Source organism: Orcinus orca, chromosome 6 (assembly GCF_937001465.1).
Source record: "Orcinus orca chromosome 6, mOrcOrc1.1, whole genome shotgun sequence".
Taxonomy (NCBI): domain Eukaryota; kingdom Metazoa; phylum Chordata; class Mammalia; order Artiodactyla; family Delphinidae; genus Orcinus; species Orcinus orca.
In genome coordinates this window covers 30941701-30966918 of record NC_064564.1, presented here as the reverse complement: position 1 = coordinate 30966918, position 25218 = coordinate 30941701, and the positions used below count along the sequence as shown (strand labels likewise).

The 25218-nt window shown below is 35.7% G+C and overlaps 2 protein-coding genes across 3 annotated transcripts in view; one reads left to right on the top strand and one right to left on the bottom strand.

Annotated features, from left to right (window-relative positions):
• The window catches only part of CENPP (centromere protein P), a 223162-nt gene that overhangs the window by 118143 nt on the left and 79801 nt on the right, over positions 1 to 25218 (bottom strand). The gene's annotated exons all lie outside the window — the stretch shown is intronic.
• Positions 9685 to 22954, top strand: OMD (osteomodulin). Its single transcript, XM_004284123.3, has 3 exons — positions 9685 to 10449; positions 14466 to 15420; positions 18006 to 22954. The coding sequence occupies exons 2-3, from the start codon at positions 14481 to 14483 to the stop codon at positions 18329 to 18331; spliced, it is 1266 nt and encodes a 421-aa protein (XP_004284171.1). The 5' UTR covers positions 9685 to 10449; positions 14466 to 14480; the 3' UTR covers positions 18332 to 22954.

The following is a 25218-nucleotide window of genomic DNA, read 5'->3' as shown; positions in this document are numbered from 1 at the left end:
AAATAGGTCTTCTTCTTCATAGTGAGGTTCCCCAACTCTGGCACTGCTGACACTCTAGGCTGGATCATTCTCTGTGTGGAGTGCTATCCTGTCCTTTGCGGAATGTCTGGCAGCTCCCTGGTCTCTACTCACTAGATGCCAGCAGCACTTGCACGCTGGCCCCACAGTGTGACAATCAACAATTTCTCCCCAAAACGCCAATGTCCCGGTGGAAGGGGTGGAGCCAAATTGCAGCTGGTTGAGAACTACTGCTTTATATAAAATTTACTTAATTTCTAAATTCTGACACAAATTTGGAAACCTGAAACAAAATAGTTCGTATTTTTGTTTGGTAAAACTGTAGGGGCAAGATTAAAGTGTGATTAAAATAATAGCACCAATAGTGATGTAACAGAAAGAGCCCAGGGATACAGAGCTCTGAGTTGGAAAAACATACACAGAAGTCCAGTTCCACTTATAGTCTTGGGCAAATCACAATCTCTCTGAACCTGTCTTCTCATCTATAAAGGGTAGGTATGAGAATACTGATCAAATAAGTTGCTATAAGAATTGAATAATAAAAGTATATGTGAAAATGCTTCGTAAACCATAAAGATTCATGAAACATGCATAACTGTTACACTGGACAATAATTCACTGCAAGAAAAATAAAAGATTAAGAAGTCCTTTAAAAACAGAAGAATACCTAACAATGATAATCATCCTAAAATTAAAATGTTCTAAAGTTCTAATAGTTTTAATAAATAAAATTCATTTTTCTTTCTTTTTTAAATTCATTTTTCTACAATATATCATAAAAATAAAATTGTGACATCATACCACTTATAAGAACATAAGTAGAAGTGAAATGTTCACTGAAATTGTAAGAATCCAGTTCTTGAAATTAAATTAAATTATAAGGTTAGTGCTAAGGTTAGAATCATCTAAACAAATAGATTAGTCTATGATCTGAATAGAGAAGCTTAAAGTAGCTAAATCAGCCTTTTCTAAAAAGAAAAGACAGCAAAATTTTTTAAATACTGGAAATGATTCCTGAAATCACTGCAATTAATTTCCTGTATTTAATGTTTGTGTTTTTCATCCCACAGCTGTTAACCATTTTTCGTTATATGTTTGCAAAAGACAAATCACTAATAAAAATCATAAGCAACCAAAACTGCATTAAAGCTTCTGCCACAATCCCATTTTATGGTAAATACAAAATACTACCCACTTGAAATCCATTGAAGTTTGGAAACAAATGAATTACTACAACTTACTGGGTTTATTAAGGACTTCAAGGTAGAAAAAAAGAATCTCAATGACCATCTATCCTTATTTCCTCTCAAATACTACAATAAAAATGATCACTGAATTCATGAAACAAATATAATACTTTTAGAAAATCACTTGAAGTCACTAAAACTAAAGCTTTTTTCCTAAATCAATTTTGTTCCTCCTTAAACTACCGCATTATTTTTCTTTCGTTTGTAATTCCATCTTTTGGGAAAAGAATTGTCTTACCTTGGCCTTAATTACTTCTCTACTCACATGGTCCTTTACCTACTGCAACTGACTTAATTCTCTTGAATTTATTTTCCCCAAATTGTACCATATGAGTAATACTTAATACTAATAGGTGGTATGTAAAGAACATTTTCAGACATTCTTCCAAAAGCCTTACTTGCATTTATTCATTTAATCCTCACAATAGCCCTATGAGGTAAAAAGGAACGAAATTGAGTTACTTGTAGTGAGATGGATGGACCTAGAGTCTGTCATACAGAGTGAAGCAAATCAGAAAGAAAAACAAATACCGTATGCTAACACATATATATGGAATCTCAAAAAAAAAAAAAATGGTTCTAAGGAACCTAGGGGCAGATGAAGAGAATGGACTTGAGGACACGGGGAGGGGGAAGGGTAAGCTGGGACGAAGTAAGAGAGTAGCAGTGATATATATACACTACAAAATGTAAAATAGATAGCTAGTGGGAAGCAGCTGCATAGCACAGGGAGATCAGCTTGGTGCTTTGTGACCACCTAGAGGGGTGGGATAGGGAGGGTGGGAGGGAGACGCAAGAGGGAGGAGATATGGGGATATATGTATATGTATAGCTGGTTCACTTTGTTATAAAGCAGAAACTAACACACCACTGTAAAGCAATAATACTCCAATAGAGATGTTAAAAAAATAAAATTAAGATATACAGTGTAAAAAAAAATAGCCCTTTGAGGGAGCTACATTTACCTATTCCTACTTTTTGGGGGTGTGAAAATTGGAAAACAAAGATTGGATACCTTGTGGCAGACCTAGGATTTGATCCCAGCAGTCTGGCTCCAGGCTTTTAACCACGATGACACACTAATTTTTTAGTCAGTGATCAATCTTATAAAAAGGTGGACAGTGCTTCCTCCTGGACATTCTTTGTTTACTTGGCTTCCACCTATCATGCCTTTCAGTTTGCTCTTTTTTTTTTTTTAATAGTTAAGATGTACCATTGTACTTTATTTATTTATTTTTTAAATGTACTTATTTAATTTATTGATTTTTGGCTGCATTGGGTCTTTGTTGTTGCACGTGGGCTTTCTCTAGTTGCAGTGAGTGGGGGCTACTCTTCGTTGCAGTGCGCGGACTTCTCATTGTGGTGGCTTCTCGTTGCAGAGCACGGGCTCTGGGCGCGTGGGCTTCAGGAGTTGTAGCACGCAGGCTCAGTAGTTGTGGCGCACGGGCTTAGCTGCTTCGTGGCAATATGGGATCTTCCGGACCAGGGATCGAACCTGTGTCCCCTGTACTGGCAGGCGGATTCTTAACCACTGTGCCACCAGGGTTGCTCTTTAATGGCTAGTGTTCCCCAATATTGTTTTGGCCTCTTCACTTTGCCCCTGGTAATCTCATCCATTTCTAAACATTAGCCATAATGTCTCATGTGAAGGCCTCTGAAATCCATGTCTCAAAAGTGGATCTTAGGTATCACCTCACACCAGTCAGAATGGCCATCATCAAAAAATCTACAAACAATAAATGCTGGAGAGGGTTTGGAGAAAAGGCAACCCTCTTGCACTGTTGGTGGGAATGTAAATTGATACAGCCACTATGCAGAACAGTATGGAGGTTCCTTTAAAAACTAAAAATAGAACTACCATATAACCCAGCAATCCCACTATTGGGCATGTACCCTGAGAAAACCATAATTCAAAAAGAGTCATGTACCACAATGTTCATTGCAGCTCTATTTACAATAGCCAGGACATGGAAGCAACCTAAATGTCCATCAACAGATGAATGGATAAAGAAGATGTGGCACATATATACAATGGAATATTACTCAGCTATAAAAAGAAATGAAATTGAGTTATTTGTAGTGAGGTGGATGGACCTAGAGTCTGTCATACAGAGTGAACTAAGTCAGAAAGAAAAACAAATACCGTATGCTAACACATATATATGGAATCTAAAAAAAAAAAAAGGTTATGAAGAACCTAGGGGCAGGACGGGAATAAAGACGCAGACCTACTAGAGAATGGACTTGAGGACGTGGGGAGGGGGAAGGGTAAGCTGTGACAAAGTGAGAGAGTGGCATGGACATGTATACACTACCAAAGGTAAAACCGATAGCTAGTGGGAAGCAGCCGCATAGCACAGGGAGATCAGCTCGGTGCTTTGTGGCCACCTAGAGGGGTGGGATAGGGAGGGCAGGAGGGAGGGAGATGCAGAGGGAAGAGATATGGTGATATATGTATATGTATAGCTGATTCACTTTGATATAAAGCAGAAGCTAACACACTATTATTGTAAAGCAATTATACTCCAATAAAGATGTTAAAAAAAAAAAGCGGACCTTGCTGCAGAGTAACAAACTCTCAAAAGCAAGTCCAGGGCTTCCCTAGTGGCGCAGTGGTTAAGAATCCGCCTGCCAATGCAGGGGACAGAGGTTCGAGCCCTGGTCCGGGAAGATCCCACAGGCCGCAGAGCAGCTAAGCCCGTGCACCACAGCTACTGAGCCTGCACTCTGGAGCCTGCAAGTCACAATTACTGAAGCCCAAATGCCTAGAACCCGTGCTCCACAACAAGAGAAGCCACAACAATGAGAAGCCCACGCACCACAACTAGAGAAAAGCCCGTGCACAGCAACTAAGACCCAATGCAGCCAAAAATATATAATTATTTAAAAAAGTGCTTAACCCATCATTCAAGACTTCCATGATCTACATTTAAGTAATGCTTTCTGAGCTTTTTAGTTCATGTTTACATCTTTTTATACTCCAGCTTAAGATTACTTGTTATTTCTCAAATATACTCTGTATTTTCTGGCTTCTGTGTCTTTATTAATGCTGTCTTTTACATCTATCAAAGTCTTATCCAACCTCAAATGTCTGTGTCAAAGGTCACCCATCTCAGTTCATCTTCCTGATTCTCCCATAAACGGATGTGGCTTCTCACACCCTACCCTCCAAATCTTCCCAGTATTTTGATGTGCTTCTCTTTTGTACTTATCAAAATCTAACTTATTATAGCTATTTATATATGGGTTTTTTTCTTCACATTCTCTAGAGGATTGTAGATATCTTGAGTGTAAGCACTTGATTGCAAAGTCATCTTTGCATCCCCTTTTTCTCCTCCCCCCCCACCAAAGCCTACCACACTTCATTGGCTCAAAGCATTCTTCTGGATTAAATCAGCAAAGGGTGCTTATCGAAGGGAAAGAAAAAGCCTTTATCCTCATTCTAACAAGGCAATGTGTTTTTATCCTACGTATCTTTCTTTCATCCTAGAAGCTCCCTCTCTGGCTCCAGTTCTCCCACAGACCCGATGCAGATGTACTGTGTGTTCCACATTACTATAAAGTAGGGGCAGGTGGCATTTTTTCCCAGTGCACATTTTTTCTCAATACAGTTTCTATCACAGGCTCTGGGAAGCTCTAAAACAGATCCGCCACCACGGGAATAAAGACGACCAGTGCTGTAACAAGGTACATATTCCCAGCAGTGACATCTCTCCCTTGGTAAAATAACAGCATGAAAATAAAGATAACTGCTTTAAAACGAGCCCTTCCATAGTCAAAGGAAAGAGCTTACAGAGGGCCCTTTAAAACGAGACCTTCTAAAGAAAGGGGAAGAGCTTACTGAGGGACCTTTAAAACGAGCCCTTCCGTAGACAGGGGAAGAGGTTACAAAGGCTGCAAGGGGCAGAAACACAAGGACAAATTAGGCCAAGGGGCAAAAGCATGTGCCATGCCAGCTCTACATGGAAGGTGCAATCAGTCATATGAATTCCTAATATTAAAACTTGCAGTTTGAGTGCTGGAGATTTCCTTTTTTTAAAAAAAAAATTTTTAGTTTTTAACACTTTTATTGGAGTATAATTGCTTTACAATGTTGTGTTAGTTGCTGCTGTATAACAAAGTGAATCAGCTATACGTATACATATATACCCATATCCCCTCCCTCTTGCGTCTCCTTCCCACCCTCCCTATCCCACCCCTCTAGATGGTCACAAAGCACCGAGCTGATCTCCCTGTCCTATGTGGCTGCTTCCCACTAGCTATCTTGGCATGGACATATATATACACTACCAAATGTAAAAAAGAGATTTCCTTTTTATTAAGGAAAATTTTCAATAGAAGCAAAAGTAGACAAAACACTACAATGAACTTTCATCTACTTCTCACTCAGTTTTTAAAATTATCAACTTAAGCCAATTTTATTCATTTAAACTCCCATTGCTATTATTATTTTTAATAACAGCTTTATTGTGGATATAATTCACATACTGTACAATTTACCATTTAAAGTATACAGTTCAAAGGTTTTTAATATATTCAAGCTTAGCAGCCATCACCACAATCAGTTTCAGAACATTTTTATCACTCCAAAAAGAAACCCTGTCCTGATTAATGTCATTTACTCCCAGCCTTAGGTAACCACAAATCCACTGTTTCTATCAATTTGCCTATTCTGCACATTTCATATAAATGGAATCATATAATATGTGGTCTTTTGTGACTGGTTTCTTCCACTTATAATGTTTTCAAGGTTCATTCATGTCATAGCATGTGTCAGTACTTCACTCCTTTTTATTGCCAAGTAATATTCCATTGTATAGATGGACCACACTTATTCATCCATTCACCAACTGATCAACATATAAGTTGTTTCTACTTTCTGGCTGTTATAAATATGTGCATTCAAGTTTTTGTGTGAACATATGTCTTCACTTTTCCTGGGTATATACTTAGGAGTAAAACTGATGGGTCAAATGGCAACTTTATGTTTAACTTTCTGAGGAACTATAGATTGTTTTCCAAAGTGGCTGTGCCATTTTTATTTTTCATCAGCAATATATGTAGATTCCAAAATCTCCACATCCTCACCAACACTTGCAATTGTCCATATTTTTAATTTCAGCTATCCTAGAGAATGTGAAGTGGTACTTCATTGTGGCTCTGATTTGCATTTTCCTGATGACTAGTGATGTTGAGCATCTTTTCATGTGTTTGTGGACCATTTGTTATCTTTGAAGAAACATTTATTCAGATCCTTCACTCATTTTAATATTATTATTATTATTATTGAGTTGTACGAGTTCTTTATTTATTCTAGACACAAGTTCTTAATCAGATATATGATTTGCAAAATTTTTCTCCCATGTGTGGGTTTTTTTTTTTTTCCACTTTCTTGATAGTATCTTTTGGCACAGAAAACAATTTAAATTTTAATGACATCCAATTTACCTATTTTTTCTTCTGATTCTTGCGCTTTTAGTGCCACATTTAAGAAACTGATGCCTAACCCAAGGTCATAATGACTAACATTATATTTTCTTCTAAAATTTAACCATATTAGCTCTAACACTTAGGTCTTTGTTCCATTTTCAGTAAATTTTTGCATGTGTTCCAGTTGTCTTAGCACCATTCGTTCAAAGCAGATCAAGATATAAAAGATTTCTATCACTCCAGAAGGTTCTTCTGTGCCCGTTCCCAGTTCATACTCCCACTTCATCCAGCAAACATCCATTCATTCACTCACTCCACCAAGCAGACATACCCATCCCAGAACCTTGCCAACCTCTCCTAAAAATTTCAGTATGTGTCAGTACTTCACTCCTGTATAACCCTCTCCTAAAAATTTCCTTAATAACTGTTAACTTGAGTAAACATAAGTAATAGGAATTCTGCTTCCTGGATCCACACGGCCTACCCTCTCCTTTAACAGAAAAGAAAATATTCCCATTAATTTGGCATTCCCATTAATTTGGCAAAGGGAAACACATCTTATCACCCTTTCCTGAGTCTGAAAACGCTATTGTTTTGTACTCAGTCCCAGTCAGTGAAAAAAAAAATTTAATGGATTATATAGACAACTACTTTTTAATTGTGTATATTATCTTGGAACTTTACTCTGTGAGGGTGGAAAGTACTGGCTGCTCCATGAGCCTTTGAGTGCTTCCTTGCTCTCTCTTTGCCATCTGTGGCTGGTTGTATGCTGGTCTTTTTGAATTCTTCTCTCTATACCTCCTTATTTGATGAAGTTTCTATGATGTCTTCCAGTTTTGTTATCATGTGGCTTATTGATTTGAATTGTACTTTTATCTCATGTGGTTTACTTAGGAGTTAACCGGGAGAAACACAAAGCAACAGTCCAATTGTCTGAAGAGTAAAGATTTGCAAAATATCTTCTTGAAATAAGAGCTATCCTCTCAAAAACAATTAGAAAGAAGGTACAATATCATTTGCATATGATTCATATGCAAAACCCAAGAGAATCAACCTGAAAAACCCAAGAGAATCAACTGAAAAATGATGACAGTGTCACACATATAACAAAAAATGGGTATCCATAAACATATAAAAAACCCCTAAAAATAAATAAGAAAAAGACAAATAACACAACAGAAAAATGAGCAAAAACATTAACAGGCATACCTCAGAAGAGAAAATCCAAATGGCTGAAAAACATTTGAAAAAATGTTCAACCTCTTTAGTAATCAGGGAAATGGAAATTAAAATCACAAGTAATACCATCATATACCTAAAAATTGGGGGGAAAGTTAGATAATGTCAAGTATTAATGAGATCTAAAACAACCGTAGCCTTTCATTCCCACCACCTCCACTTGCTTATCTGTAACCTCCCTCCAGCTGTGAGACACCTGGCTCCCCCATTTACCACAGTTACATAACCATTCCTTTCCAGCATACATCACAGTAGTGTCAGAACTATTGACTTAAACCCCTGTGCTCATTCATTTTTACCCCTCTGCCTTGCTTTGTTCCTCTCCATTGCACTCCACACCACTTGATATGTTTATTTTCTCTCTTCCTCTTCAGTGATAATAGGGAATTTTACTGCTGGGTTCTCAGCACCTAAAACTGCCTTGAACAAAGTAGGTGCTCAACAAATATTAGCTGGATGAATAAATGAATTAAAAATCTTTATTATGGTTTATTACCATAATTACCAGTCTCAGTCAGACCTTTCCTAGCCAGCACTAGTTATCTGGCTCTGAGATAGTTTATCTACTTCAGTCAAATTATAATCATAGAATATAATTTAGACTTTCACCAATTCAACTGACTTCTCTCCCTAATTGCTACAATTATAATCACCAACTGAGGGAATTCCCTGGTGGCCCAGTGGTTAGGGCTCTGTGCTTTCACTGCCGAGGGTGAGGGTTCAGTCCCTGGTCAGGGAACTAAGATCCCGCAAGCAGTGCAGCACAGCCAAAAATAAATAAATAAAACTAAAAACAATTTTTAAATAAAATAAAATAACCACCAACTGAAACAGTGAACTATCACAATCACTTGCAGCTTCTAGTTTTCCTCTAAGGCCTGACTCAAACCACCCTTCCCACCCCCTGCCAAACCTAAACCTCCTAGACACCATCAACCTTATTTAAATTTCCTAGACACTTTCAACTCTGAGTGTTCTAGCTATATATTGATAAATATTTTCACATTTGTTAGGAACATGAACAACATAATCACTATCATAAGTTCAAATCACAGAGTTAAAAGAAGAATTTAATAAAAATTAAGCTGTTAATTTTACATTAACCTTCCAAAAGAACTGTGAGGGCATGTAGAATGATTTTTGGAAAAAGTACAGATTTGCTCTCTTCTCCTTAGCATGGAAGTCTGAGTTTTAAGAACAAACACTAAAAGGAAACATATGGAAAAGATCAGTAACAAGATGAAATCTTGGCCCAAATATGGTCTGCCACGTTTTACATAGCAGTGTCTCAAATAATAGATGAGATTTTTACAGTATTGCCAAAACATCTCTTGAAACACTGTACACTTTTTAAAAATCTGAAGTATAACAAAATAAATCTTGTGCATTCTTTATGAAAACCTAATGGAAAATACTATTTTGAGGAAACAAAAACAAATTCCAGGAATCACTTTACCTTATTAGTTTGTACAAGCTTGAAAGAATCTCCCAAAGAATGAACTCAAAGTTCACTGCCAAGAGATACAAGTTAACTCTGTTTAAAATATGAAAATATTGGTATAAAAATATAGCATTTAAGTAGTTAACTGCCACTCTTCAAGAGAGACAGCTCAGTGAAATTTGTAAATTTTCTACATCTGCAAAATAAAAGCAATAACAGCTGGTCAACAGAAGTTCCTAATTCCATCTTGTTCAATACTATAAAATTATTTTTTTGTACTAGTAAAAACAGACAAATCAGAGATATACCTTCTGAGTGAATTCCATAACTAAGAGATTAATTTTATTTCAAAGGTTATTAGAACACATGCTAGTGGATGTATTTGGGAGGAAGGTGAGAAAGGGGATAGCTGATAGAAAAGAAGGTATACTTCTTTGTATGGAAAAGTGATATATTTAATCTGTGTCACTAATGACCATCTATTTCATTTTTAAAATAAACTAGATATGAAATGCTGTATGTTTCTCATCCTGGTTCCTTGTCTTAATAAAGGGAAGCACTGGTGTGAATACACGGTATCAGACAACCGAGGTCTCAAGATGACTCTGAGTTCCACCTTAAAATGCCAAGACACTGAGCTCCATGTTACAGTGGACCTTACTTTGAAGAATTCTTTGGCATGAAAATGAAAATAAAACAGTAATCAGTACATGCTGTTTCATTTAGTTCTGTTTGCCTTTCATACTAGAGGAAATTCTTGCCATACCTCAAACCAAAATTAAGGGGAAAAGAAAGAAGTAAGCCACATAAATCTGACCAAGAACACAAGCATTTTAATTTGAGTCCACAAAGTTTTGGATAATGAAAAGAAATACATAATTTTAATTCAACCCAAGTATTTTCCAAGTAGATTATATTTGCTTAAATTGCTATAGCAATTCAAGGGACAGCCCTGCCTGGACACACAGTTACTGTGGATTTTTAAGAGATTCAGTTTAAGAATTTAGGAATTTCTGATTCATTTACAGGATTTGCAAATTCATCAGCCCCTGAAAACTAAAGCAAACTCAACAGGTATGATGATAAAATAATTTTCATTTTTTAAAGAAAATATTCCTACTGTTTAAAATATATTTGATTTAACATTAAAATAGATTATAGCCATCATAAATGCACATTTTTATAAGCAATATCTGGTAAAAGCTACATTAACATTTGATTAGCAAAAATATTCAGGGAAATAATATAGGGAATTTAATTTTCTAACTTAAGATTTACCCAATAAATGATTTTTGTTTAGATTTTTTTTTACTTTGAATGAAAGATTCTCACGTTAATGGAATAATTTTCTGTTTCTCTCTCCCTCTCCCTCTCTCTCTCTCTCAACTTTAAGTGACAAAAAAACAGCGAACGCCTTTGAGCCATACATCTGAGCAATGCTAGAGATTCTGGTTTTAGAGAAATGGGTATTTGTACAAATTTCACTAGAAATTTTCTCAAAATTTCTTTATTAACCAAATCTCTGATGTTACGATGTGTTTGCCTCTTCCTCAAAGAGAAAATACAAGTACTCTATCTAGCACTGAATGTTCTAGTTTCTTGGGTTTCAGTTAATTAAGATCCAAATGTATTATGGCTAAAAATAATTTTGAGACTTTCATATTTTTAATAGCAAAAGAGTTTTACTTCCTTAGGCCTTGTGTGTGACAGTGATGTATACAACTTTAATTTTACAGGGTTAAATTTAAAACTGCTTTGGAAAAAATTCTGAATCATATCCTAATACTTGGTTTCTTATATTTTAGTTTCTGTGGCATACCAACAAAACAATTAAGTTTTTAAAATAATAAAATGCTATGAAGCTTTCCAATTACTTTAAACTTTCCAGGACAAAGTTCCATCTCATTTTGATTAGTAATTTAACTTAGAACTTTCTTGATGAAAGCACGAGTGCTTTTTTCCAGGTAAGAGAAATGTTATGACATAGAAACTTTTTTAGCTATAATATGAAAAATTCATATTAATGAGTAATTTTAAAAACCTGGTAACATATTTCAGTTTGCCTTAAACTTTCTTTTTCACATTTGTGATTTTTCTACTAAACAAGGTAAGGAATACAGGTAGGAAAGTGAATATAGTATATTGTGACAGAAATATTCAATAGAAAATAGAATAGCCATGTTCTCTGTGAAAATGTTCATTTAGAGAAATCACTGTGGTGAAATAAATGCCTAGAAATAATCAACATTAGTAGCAATAAACATCACTAACAAGATGTAATCTATAACAAAAAATCAATCATGCATTCAACAAATCTGTGAGCACTTACAAACTGTGCATTGTACTAGAGTCTGTCAAAAATTAGAGGTTGAGAAATGAGATGATTGACAGTGAGTTATAATGTTTTGCTATGAGTTATGCTATAGGAGACAAGGCATAAATTGCCGAACATAAAAGGCAGAAGTAATAAAAGTATGCCTTGCAAATGGCTGGTAAAAGATTAGCTGAATGAAAAATTTGGATAAAAAGAAATAAGAGAGGACTATAACAGGGAAAATGATCAGGGGTGAAGTTGAGGAGTAAAAAAAATAGAAAATAATGGGTATATCAATGGAGATGGAATGGATTTTAGACCAGAAAACAGCACTTATTGAAAAGGGAGTGGGACAAGGTTGAGCTAGAGGGCCGAGGTCCTCAGTGGATGAGGACAATGATGATGAACTCAGATTTAGCAGAGAAAATGTCTTCAGGGAAAGACCTTTCTTCTTAGGCGGCCAAGAAGACCAAAAGCAGATAATACTAAGAATCCCTTTATTTTCAGAGAGGCCCTCATCATGAGGTCTTGATTCCTAGGCAAAGGTAAATGCTGAACCAAAAGTATCATCCAGGTCTCCTTTTTTCCCAACAATTTCTTGTAGTTGTTGAACAGTCATGACTTTAATTCTCAAATGTAAGATTACTAACTGATGATTACTGATGTTCTAACACAAGGTTAAAATTCAGAGTTCTGATGAGCAGTACTCTTTTCAAAGTTCAACTGTGTATCAGTCAGCTTCTGAGACCCCCTACATGGCCTGACCCTGCACAGCTGCATGTCTCTGCCTCTGCTTCTACTTTCATCTCAACTCCATGGTGCAGTACTTTAAATGAAGTATGACAAGCACTTAAAAAAAAAGTTGATATGTTATAGTATAATGAGTATAAAATACTATAATTTTAATACATAAAATATTATCAACTAGAGAGTAATATGTATAGGGTGTTCTATACCCATTCCTGTGAATCTCCCGAAGTCTTGGCCAAATGATGTCTGCAAAGGTTTCCCTGTCTCCCGCAAGCAGGGTTAAGACACTGGTTCCCACAGCACTGGTATCTCTGCTGCAAACCATATTTCCCTCTGCCTGAGAATATGTCTACTAAATTGTATGCTCATGTCTTCATATTTTCTTCATTTCTGTATTTCCCACCAAGCACAGTGCCTCACCTCTAAAATTCGAGACAATCATCAAGTAACCCAATCAAACTAACTAAATCACTAGTAATATTTGCAAGGCTCTTTTCTAACCATGTCCACACACAACATCTAGTACAGGGTCACTAATTATAGCAGGTGAAAAAGCACTACTAATCATACCCACTGGGAGCTTCCCAGTGCCCTGTCTGGGTCAGCCAGCACTGAACACTGCCCTTTGGGATGAGACCATACTCTTTCACTTCTCCTCCCAGGACTCTATCTTACTTGATGCATGAACACTGCAGTGTGAAGATTATGGCTCAGCTATATTAATGAATTAAACTAGGTGTTCATTCCCAGAGTGCAAATTCCTGAGGTCACAATTTAGGCCTTTAGGTTCTGGTTGAGATTGGCTGTAACAGTCTTATTGTGCTCCTTCAACAGTTAACCACCACATCCCAAACATCTCACCCTTTGTTGCTTACATGTTTTTGCTCATCTCTTCTAGCTGCAAATCTTCCCTATTTCCCTCTGTGAGAACCCTCACATTCCTTCAAAGTCTAATGCAAATGCCATGTCCTCCATGAATCACACGGATAAAAAGGAACAATGGATGGAGTCTATTTAGATTTGCAAAAGGAAACTTTATGAATTTCAAAATCAAAATTGTTTAAAAGATGAAACCATTACCATTTTGGCATTTTATGTAGGAAGGGATAAGATTAAATAGAAGTCAATATATTAGAGTAAATGATTGTCTCTTCTATTTTCTTGGTGAAAAAAGAGGCAAAGTCATCATCTGATTCTCCACTAAGACCTAAACTCCTGGGAGACAGGACAGTGTGTTTTTAATATCTGTGTATCCAGAAATTAACTCCAAAATATCAGTGGAAAGAAAGAAGCTAGGAAGGTAATAGGAAAAATGTATAGAATAATCAATTAGAAACTAATTTTGTAGAATGTAAATGTTGTGTGTGTTTGTGATTTAAAGTAGTTATTCAAGTAGAGCCAGAGACAAAATAATTGGATTCTGCAAACTATTTCACAGGGAAAATTTGAAGTCACAGTTAGTCTTGGACAGAAAACACTAAGAGGAAACATGATAGTTATTTTTAGTATCTCAAGCTTTCACGTAAAATGGAGTGTTCTATGTTCTTCCAAAGAGCAGAAAAGAACATCAGCAAACAAAAGTTGCAGCGGGAAAATTTTGGTTAATATCAAGAATCTCCTAAGTAACTAAAACATAGAGTCTCTCTTCTCATAGGCAGTAAACATCACTGAAGGGGCCAAATAGTCAGTGAGAACATCCAGCATTTATATGGAAAGAGCACTTGGCTTTGGGGTGGAGAGATGTCATGCTATCATTGTAAATCTATAGTCTAGTAAACAAGACAAATCGAGATTCTCTTAAAAGATGGTTACTTAGTCTGGTTCAATGCAGTATGTGACTTTTTAAAAAATACCACCTTATACATTAATTTTGGTCTGAGCAGTACCCATTAATTCTGGACACTCTTTTATATATTTCAATACAGATATAGATATTATGCATTTTATATAACTGTCAATTTATATACAAATTATTCTAAGTTTACTCACTTTTCCCACAATATATTTCCTTTTTGCCTTGTAATAGGACAAAAAAAGGAACATGGGCTTTTCAAGTCCAGTGTGTGTCCTTTTCTTCTTTCTTGGAGTCAAAGTATATTGCCAGTATGAAAGTTATCAATGGAATGAAGATTATGACCAAGAACCAGATGATGTCTACCAACCAGAATTCCAATTTCATCAAAATGAAGATTATGGAGTTCCATTTCATCAGCATACTTTAGGTTGTGCCAGTGAATGCTTCTGTCCACCTAACTTTCCATCATCAATGTACTGTGATAATCGCAAACTCAAGACTATCCCAAATATTCCAGCATACATTCAGCAAGTTTATCTTCAGTTTAATGAAATTGAGGTTGTGACTGCAGATTCATTCATCAATGCCACTCATCTTAAAGAAATCAACCTCAGCCACAACAAAATTAAATCTCAAAATATTGATCATGGTGTGTTTGCCAAATTGTCAAATCTACTACAACTCCACCTACAGCATAACAATTTAGAAGACTTTCCATTTCCTCTTCCTAAGTCTTTGGAAAGGATTCTTCTTGGTTACAATCAGATCTCCAGACTGCAGACAAATGCTGTAAATGGGCTAGTAAACTTGACCATGCTTGATCTTTGTTACAATCAAATTGATGATTCTACATTACAAGAAAAAATCCTTGCGAAAATGGAAAAACTAATGCAGCTTAACCTATGTAATAACAGATTAGAATCAATGCCTCCTGGTTTGCCTTCTTCACTTATGTATCTGTCTTTAGAAAATAATTCAATATCTGCTATACCAGAAAATTACTTCAAAGAACTCCCAAAACTTCATGCTCTAAGAATGTCACACAATAAACTACAAGACATCCCTTATTATATTTTTAATCTTTCCAACCTTATAGAGCTCAATGTTGGACACAACAAACTGAAGCAAGCATTCTATATTCCAAGAAATTTAGAACACCTATACCTAGAAAATAATGAAATTGAAAGTATGTAAAATTTCATTTTTTTGTGTGTATTGTTTTTATTTTTATTATTTATTTATTTAATTTTAATTTATTTACTTATTTAATTTTTATTTTATATTGGAGCATAGTTGATTAACAATGTTGTGTTAGTTTCAGGTGAACAGCAAAGTGATTTAGTTATACATATACATGTATCTATTCTTTTTCAAATTATTTTACCATTTAGGTTATTATAGAATATCGAGCAGTGATCCCTGTGCTATAGAGTATGTCCTTGTTGTACATGTCAATCCCAAACTCCAAATCTATTCCTCTCCCCCACTCTTCCCCCCTGGTAACTATAAGTTCGTTCTCTCAGTCTGTGAGTTTGTTTCTGTTTTGTAAATAAGTTCATTTGTATCATTTTTTCTTAGATTCTGCATATAAGTGATATCATATGATATTTTTCTTTCTCTGACTTACTTTACTTAGTGTGATAATCTCCAGGTCCATCCATGTTGCTGCAAATGGCATTATTTCATTCTTTTTTAATGGCTGAGTAATATTCCATTGTATATATGTACCCTATCTTGTTTATCCATTCATCTGTCGATGGATATTTAGGTTGCTTCCATGTCTTGGCTATTGGAAACAGTGCTGCAATGACATTTGGGGTGCCTCTATCCTTTCGAACCATGGATTTCTCCAGATATATGCCCAGGAGTGGGATTGCTGGATCATATGGTAGCTGTATTTTTAGTTTCTTAAGGAACCTCCATACTGTTCTCCATAGTGGCTGTACCAATTTATATTCCCACCAACAATGTAGGAGGGTTCCCTTTTCTCCACACCCTCTCCAGCATTTATTGTTTATAGATTGTTTGATGATGGCCATTCTGACTGGTGTGAGGTGATATCTCATTATAGTTTTGATTTGCATTTCTCTAATAATTAGCGATGTTGAGCATCTTTTCATGTGCCTCTTGGCCATCTGTATATCGTCTTTAGAGAAATGTCTATTTAGGTCTCCTGACCATTTTTTGACTGAGTTGTTTGGTCTTTTGTTATGGAGTTGTATGAGCTCTTTATAAATGGAGACTAATTCCTTGTCGGTTGCATCGTTTGCAAATATTTTTTTCCATTTTGTAGGTTGTCTTTTCATTTTTTTTATGGTTTCTTTGCTGTGCAAAAGCTTTTGAGTTTAATGAGGTCCCATTTGTTTATTTATTTTTTTATTTCCGTTACTCTAGGAGATGGCTTAGAAAAGATATTGCTGTGATTTATGTCAAAGAGTGTTCTGCCTAAGTTTTCCTCTAAGGGTTTTATAGTATCTGGTTTTACATTTAGGTCTTTAATCCATTTTGAGTTTAATTTGTGTATGGTGTTAAAGAATGTTCTAATTTCATTGTTTTACATGTAGCTGTCCAGTTTTCCCAGCACCATTTACTGAACACACTGTCTTTCCTCCATTGTATAGTCTTGCCTCCTCTGTCGTAGATTAATTGACCATAGGTGTGCGGGTTTATTTCTGGGCTTTCTACCCTGTTCCATTGATCTATATGTCTGTTTCTGTGCCAGTACCACACCATTTTGATGACTGTAGCTTTGTAGTATAGTCTGAAGTCAGGGAGCCTGATTCCTCCAGCTTCATTTTTCTTTCTCAAGATTTCTTTGGCTATTCAGGGTCTTTTGTGTCTCCACATGAATTTTAAGATTTTTTTGGTTCTAGTTCTGTGAAAAATGCCATTTCATAGGGATTGCACTGAATCTGTAGATTGCCTTGGGTAGTATAGTCATTTTGACAATATCGCTTCTTCCAATCCAAGAACATGGTACATCTTTCCATCTGTTTGTATCATCTTCGATTTCTTTCATCAGCATCTTATAGTTTTTGGAGTACCGACAGGTCTTTTGTTTCCTTAGGTAGGTTTATTCCTAGTTATTTTATTTTTTTGACGTGATGGTAAGTTGGATTGTTTCTTTAATTTCTCTTTCTGATCTTTCGTTGTTAGTGTATAGAAATGCAACAGATTTCTGTGTATTAATTTTGTATCCTGCAACTTTACTGAATTCATTAGGAGCATCATTGTCTTTTAAAGACAGAAAGAAGAGTATTTTGACCTTTTAAAGAACAAATCTTTAAAACCATATGCTTTACAAATTGCTGAAAATGGTTGCTTTGAAGCTGGCTAGGGAAATGGCAGAAATTGGCCCCAGAGAAAGGTGTACTCCAAGGTTTATAGTCTTTTCTATTAAATGTTATCACCTTGAACATTGAGAATTAGTACTGTAGAGTATACAAAGAAATATGAGATCCTGAGTAGTAGAACTATAGGTGATTTTCACTTTTTTCTTTTTGAGATTGTTTCTACTAAGAATTTATTACTTAAATAATTTATTTAATACTTAAATAATTACTTAATAGCCAATGAAGCCATCGTTTATTTTGATAATATAAAATTCACTTATAGTTTCATTTTCATTTTACTATTTGATTACTGTAAAAAATAATTCCACTTACAAGTATTTTAATTAATAAAACTATACCCCATAAACATTTTAATAAAATTCAATATAGGATTATGGATGTAATTCAGCAGGATTAATTTTTAATTTGTATTTTTCAGATATCAATGTCACATTGATGTGTCCATCTGTTGACCCACTACATTACCATCATTTAACATACATTCGTGTAGATCAAAATAAGCTAAAAGAGCCAATAAGCTCATACATTTTCCTCTGCTTCCCTCATATACACACTATTTATTATGGTGAACAAAGAAGCACTAATGGTCAAACAATACAACTGAAGACCCAGGTTTTCAGGAGATTTCAAGATGATGGTGACAGTGAAGATCACGATGATCACCATGAAGCCCAAGAAGAAGGAACAGAAGAAAATGTTGACCCTCACTATTATGGAAGTCAAGAATGGCAAGAAACTATATAGGTATACATTTATAACTTCACGAAATCTTATTATTCAGTATAAATTTAACTAAATATGCATAGCTCGTAGTAATATACCTGGAATTCTGTACTAGTATGAGATCAAATTGAATTTAGGTTGTTGACAACATTTGCATCATTACACAGGATTAGAACTTACTCAAAATGATATAAATCTTTAGAAATGTAAATTAGAATAAGTAGAAATCAAAAACTACACTTTGAATATTAAATTATCATCATGTTGAGAAAAAAAGCAAGTATGACCACTTCTATTAACAGTAATTTTTCTAATAATGATGTAAGAAGTAGTGTTAGAAGCTAAGAACTGTAAGCCATGTGCTTTAAATCACTATGAGCATAGTGTTTAAATGCCAGAAGGTTACATTAATGTAACAGCAGCTACTCATTTAAGGACTAGACTGTTTTTTTGACCTAATGTCCAGAAAAGCTTTCACACTTGTATTTGAATATCATCACCATGACAGCCACCCACTGGTCCTACCACTTAGAGCACAGAATGATATTCTTGATTTTCAAAAGAGGCTATCGTACTAAGGATCCAAGGCACACAGACTTATGAAATCAACTAGTCTTGTTTTTCTCTCAGAGCACAAAAGCAACAAATATTTAAACCCTGTATTTGGATACCTAAAAAACACCACATCATCTTATCACAATTCATATTTTAGCAAATTTCAGCAATTGTACAAAACAATCTTGACTGCGTTCCAGTGTTTCTATAGTAAATTCACTAGAGAAAGGTTTTATTTACATAAAGATTTGCTAATAAATAACTGCTCTGTTCACAAGGTTAAGTTAATGTTAGCACAAGAAAGTATATCAACATAATTAAACACTTTTATTTTCCTAACACAATATATTAGAAACATATATGTATATCAGCCAATGTTTATTTACATAGTGTTAAAGTTGAATAGAGTTCCTTTGAAATTTGAATGACAGGCTTTGATATCTTCTTTAAATCCTTAAAAATCATATATCATTTTGAAGCATTTTAAGTATGCCTTATAATGAAGTATAGCTTCTATGATGAACTTTCTTGATTTACCAGGCTAATATTTCACAGAATTCCTCAGATAAGGAATAAACACAAATCTGGAACTGCCTACACAGGAAACCCCTCAAACAAACAGTAACAATTTAAATAGTATGCAAAAAGACAAATTAAAACTGTATTTTAAAAGCAGTTGTCTAGTGGTGAGTCTATTTTTCTGGAGATGACAGTTTAAAATGAAGCCTCTAATGCTCTTTATATCTTTGAGTAGGTTATTAGCATGTAGCAGAAACAGAACACCCACATGTCCCCAGGGACAAGCTCAACAATCCAGAATGAACATGAACAACACTCCATTCATTCATTCATTTAATTAACATTCAGCAAGTCATTTGGTATGCAGGGCTTAGTAATGAGAGGTCAAACATAATACATATGTACACCTGTGACGCTATGAGACACAGGTGTGAGGGTAAAGGTAAGAGCAAAACAATAGTGATGTGGGTAGAGCACATTTTCCAAAGAGGTAAAAAACTTTAAGGACCATCTCCCCCTTTAATGAAATTTTTTAAAATAGGGTTATAAATTTAAACATTTATTATGAGCTAATATGTGGAAAATACTGTGGGTGTTTTAGGAGATCAGAAAGAGAAGACTATTTCTTACCCAGAACAATTTAGAATTTAATGAGGAGCCATCAGGAAAATGCAAATCAAAACCACAGCGAGATATTCCTTTACATTCACTGGATGGCTATAATCAAAAAGGCAGACAAATAATAAGTATTAATGAGGAGGTACAGAAAGTGGAATCCGCTGGTGATGCAGTCAAATGGTGCAGCTGCTTTGGAAAGCAGTCTGGCAGTTCTTCAAAAAGTTAGTTACCTATGATCCAACAATTCTACTCCTAGATATATACCTAAGAGAACTGAACACATATGTTCACACAAAAACATGTACACAAATGTTCATAGCAGCATTATTCATTAATAGCCAAAAAGTGGAAACCACTCAAATGTCCTTCAGCTGATGAAAGGATAAACAAAATGTGGTATATCCAAACAATGGAAAATTATTCAGCCAAAAGAAGGAATGAAGTACTGATACATGTTACTACATGGATGAACCATGAAGACATTATGCTAGTGAAGTCAGTCACAGAAGACCACCTACTGTATGATTCCATTTATATAAAATGTCTAGAAGAGGCAAGTCTATAGAGACAGAAAGATTATTGGCTGCCTGGAGTTGGGGGGCAGGAGAATAAAGGGAAACTGGGGGATGACTGACAATGGATAGAGTCTTTCTTTTGGGGGTGATGAAAATATTCTGAAATTGATTACAGTGATGATTGTACAAGTTTGAAAATACTAAAAACTATTGAATTGTACACTTTAAAAAAGTGAATTGCATGAGATGTGAATTATTTCAATAAAGCTGTTATTTAAAAATTTAACAGAGACAATAAAATCTAATAACTCACTCTAACAAAAGGAAGAAAGAAATACAATGTGGCAGTAACTGAAACATGATGTGAACACAGATATGTCGACTTTATTTCTGGCCAGGATGTGAAGCAGTTGAAGGCTTCAAAGAGATGGTACTTTGATGTGTGAGTAGGGACTGATTGGCAAGAGTGGAGAAAACAGGTCCTACGGTGATATTAATATAAAGATGTGGTAATTACTTATTTCACCTCTTGCACAGTTAAAACCCTCCAAATTTTCAGAATTCTGGAGCACCTATTTTTATCTCCTCCTAAATTGACAAATGAAAATACATTTTAATCTTCAATGAATAGGCTTAGTGAAGAAAAAACCTGCACAGTTTAGCAGTTCCTAACAAGGAACTTGAAATCAGATATACCTTGGTAGAAGTCTGACTTCACACTCGTAACTAAGCAAGATGACTCTGAGTAAGTTACTTCTTGAAGCCTCCCTTTCTGCATTTCTGTAAGGAAGGTGGTTCTCACAGGGCTGTTATAAGGACAAGTAGAGATAGTATACATACCAAAGCATTTAACAAACTGCATGCCAGTTACAGGTACCCTACAAGCAGTAATTACTGCAGTATGTCCAGCCCAGCAGCCCACTGTATATGTGTGCCCCCAGCCATCAGCTGTGCTTCGCATGCCTTGGAGCTCTCTCGGGGAACCTCTAGAATGGAGTTAGCATCCTTCAGGTTCCTTGCAAGGTTCCACTTGTACAAAAGACTAGTAAACAAGACAGAATTTACTAAAGATTTCATTAGGGAGAGAGAGGAGAGAGCTTAAATCATATACCCACCACAAACATATTCCAAGTCATTATTTGATGGTTCAGCTTCCAAAGCACCTCTAGATGGCCTACAAGGGTGGGAAGCAGAGTTCCCTCCCTCCCTCAAAAGGCACTTGGCTGCCTGGCTCCTCTGGCTAGAGTAGTCAAACTCTTCCTGTCTATTAGGAAGAAGAGGTCACCTCTGCTCTCCCTTTAAAGGCATGTATATATAAACACGTCATAAAATGTCCTCCAGCTGCAGGGCCAAGTAAGGAGGCAGGTTAACAACAATCTTTTGTTACTCAAAAATGTCCAGAGGAACTCATGCCTACCCCAAGTATTTCTCATTAAAAAGAAAACAAAACAAATAACCACCAATGCTTTCCCTAGGAGGATGGAAGAATAAAGTTCTACCTCCTACCAGAGCTGCAAACAAAACCAGATGATATATTTATATCAGGAAAGAAAAAGATGAAAATTCATCAATTTTCTCATTACACTTCAAGGTATTAGCTATATTAGCTCTGAGGCTGAACTGTGTGTGTTTGTGACCACTAACAAATAAATCCAAATCATACCATGAACCCAAGCTTAATTAGCAAACATATTAGAAAGGAAATAAAAATAAAGGATATTTAATAAATTTGCTTATAATAATACTGGTTGAGAATGTTTAGCATGTGTTTAAATATTACCTGAAAACTATACATTTTTACTTTATTCCTCAAGTTGGAACCACTAACCCAAAATGCAGATGTATGCATATCACGTAACATACTAAACCAATTCCATGGGGAAAAAACAGAAGAAATGAACCTGTCTCTTCTGTATACTTTTACTATAGCAAAGGATTCATATGACCCATGGAAAGCTAGAACTAAAACCCCAATTTCCTGATTCCAAATACATCTTTTCTAAATCTTAGAAATAAAGAATAACAGCAGCTGGAAACAAAATTAAATCATAACCGCTAAAAATCCAAAGTTTCTTACGCATTCCAATTTCCTAAATAAGTATAACCTGGTATGCCTAGCAAGTAAATAGCACGGCATTTATGGATATGTCTGTCCTTACATGTTTAGGTTGCAAATTTATTATACCTAGACTTATGTACTACTCAGAAAAATTAAAATCACAAATACGATAAATTTTTAACATTAACCCTTCTTTATATTGAGTCATAATTCCCCTCCCTTTAAACTTAAGCCTTTAGTCCGGGAAGTACTTGGGTTCGCATCTTTATCTCATTTGACCAAACAACTACATCTTTATCTCATTTGACCAAACAACTAGGCTTCAGGCATAAGCAGAGACTTGAGACAGAGATTCAAATCATAGACTTCCCATAAAATCCTAGAATGTTCATTAGAAACAAGTCAGAGGTCATTCCCACACTGAAGGGGAGATGACTACACAAGGCAAAATTCTGGGACACCTTCAAAGATATAAAACCCTATAAAGATACCAAGGATAATGTGGCAGGGTCACCAAAAAGAACTCCACAGAGATAACCCTCTCAATTTTGGATAAATGCCTGCTCTTGAGCCTTAGCTTTCACCTTTTATTACTGTTCAGTGAAAGCTAAACAGCTTTCTACCAGGACACAATAGTTCTTTCTGGAGTAGAAAACAATCTAACTTTGAAACATATTTTATACTGGAAACTATGTAGTAAAGAATTTGACACCAAAGAGGGGTTTGGGCTTTGCTGTCAGCTTCTAGGAGGTAATCTCTATCTTTGTTTAGAATGCTGGTTAACACATCCAATCTTAGGGTGGGACGGGCCATACCAAATAGTCTTAGGTTGGCCATGCCAGAAAACCATGTGATTTAGGATGTGTCATATAGTATCAGTCAACCTGGGGGCAGAGTTCAACCATGTGGGATACTCAATTGATCATGCATATGTAATGAAGCCCCAGTAAAAACTGAACTGTGAGGCTCAGTAGTGCTTTCCTGGTTGGCAATACCCATATTCCTTGTCATACACCAATGCTGGGCGGGTAACGCATCCTAAGAACAATGGAAGCTCTGCACTTGGAACCCTCATAGACTCTGTCCAATGCGTCTCTTCCTCTGGCTGATGTTTATGTGTATCCTTTCCCTGTGATAAAACATAACCATGAATAGAATGGTTTTCAGTGAGTTCCATGAGTCCTAGAAAATTATCAAATGTGAGGGTAGTTTGGGGAACCCCCCAAACTTTCAGTTGGTATAAGAAATGAGGATGGTTTGGGAGACTGTGCTCTCAAACTTTGGCTAACTGTGGGTGGGAACATACATATTTTCCAGTGTAATTCTGAATACTTCTAGAATCTTGCCTTGTATAGTCATCTCCCCTTCAAGTGTGGATGTGACCTCTGACTTGCTTCTAACCAACACAATATTGCAAAGAGATGGCATATATATGATTATGGGTGCATGACTGCTACAAAGAAACTGTGAGATAATAAACGTGTGTTATTTTAGACCCTTAAACTTGTAATAGATAAGCAGTGATATTCTTCAGAAATGCAACATTAGAGGGATACTTCTAAAATGAAAATAGAATAATGTCACTCACTGGCTTAAAAATCTCTCAGTGGTCTCTCACTGGCTACAAATAAAACTCAAACACCTCAGCAAGGTATAAAAGACTCTCCTTAATCTGACCTCTAGTCCCCTGTCTGATCTCTTAACATGAGCCACCCCCTCACCTCTTCTCTCTCCCTCCAAGCTCCAGCCATATACAACTAATTATCCATTTCCTTAAGGATCTACCCTCCCCACCTGTGTGCTGCTCCCATTCCTAGAGCACTTCTCCCTCGGCCTGCCCCCCACCCCCGCCCCTCATTTTCTCTAGAGAAGTCAGTATGGTGCAGTCTCTGTGGCTTCACGCTTTCCCAGGCCACTGCAGAACTCTGTGCACATTTCTGTGTAGCAGGTCTCTCACTGTGCATTCTGTCGCTTGTTTGTTGCCCTTCTTGCTAACTTACAAACCCTTCCTTTTTTTTTTTTTTTTAACCCTTCCTTTTTGAGGGGAGAAAATGAACTTTGCTTGTCTGAGTTTATTTTTCTGTAGTACTGGCAGAGAAGTGGCACTCAATAAACTTCTACTAAATGAATGAATGCCAATAAAACTATATTTACTGGTCATAATTTTTCAAGAAAAAAAATGTTATATCCACAAAATAATTTTCATTACTACGAAGTGTCAAACTGTGTATACCATTAGTAAACTATGAATCTCTAAGATTCTCTAAATTTATTTAACATCTATCCAGTTCATTTCTCAACATCCCATTAAACCTGCCACAAAACAGAAAACAAATCAATATCTGCTGTTTCATTATTAGATATTTTCAAAGACTTTAAAGCCATAAAATTGACAATTTATATCAACCAAAACCAGAGAATATCACAACTAAATTTAAAATAATTCACATTCAAATAAAAACATGAGTATTCAAGTCTTAGTTTATCCAAGCTTTAATTCGAAAAACTCTAAAGCCAATTTTGAATAGAAAAGGGAACAAATTAGTATTCTTTCATTTTCTACTTTTTAATAAAGTATTTATTCATATCCATATTTATTGAATTTTTAGCATAGAGGAGAAAGAAATGTTACCTTGACTGCT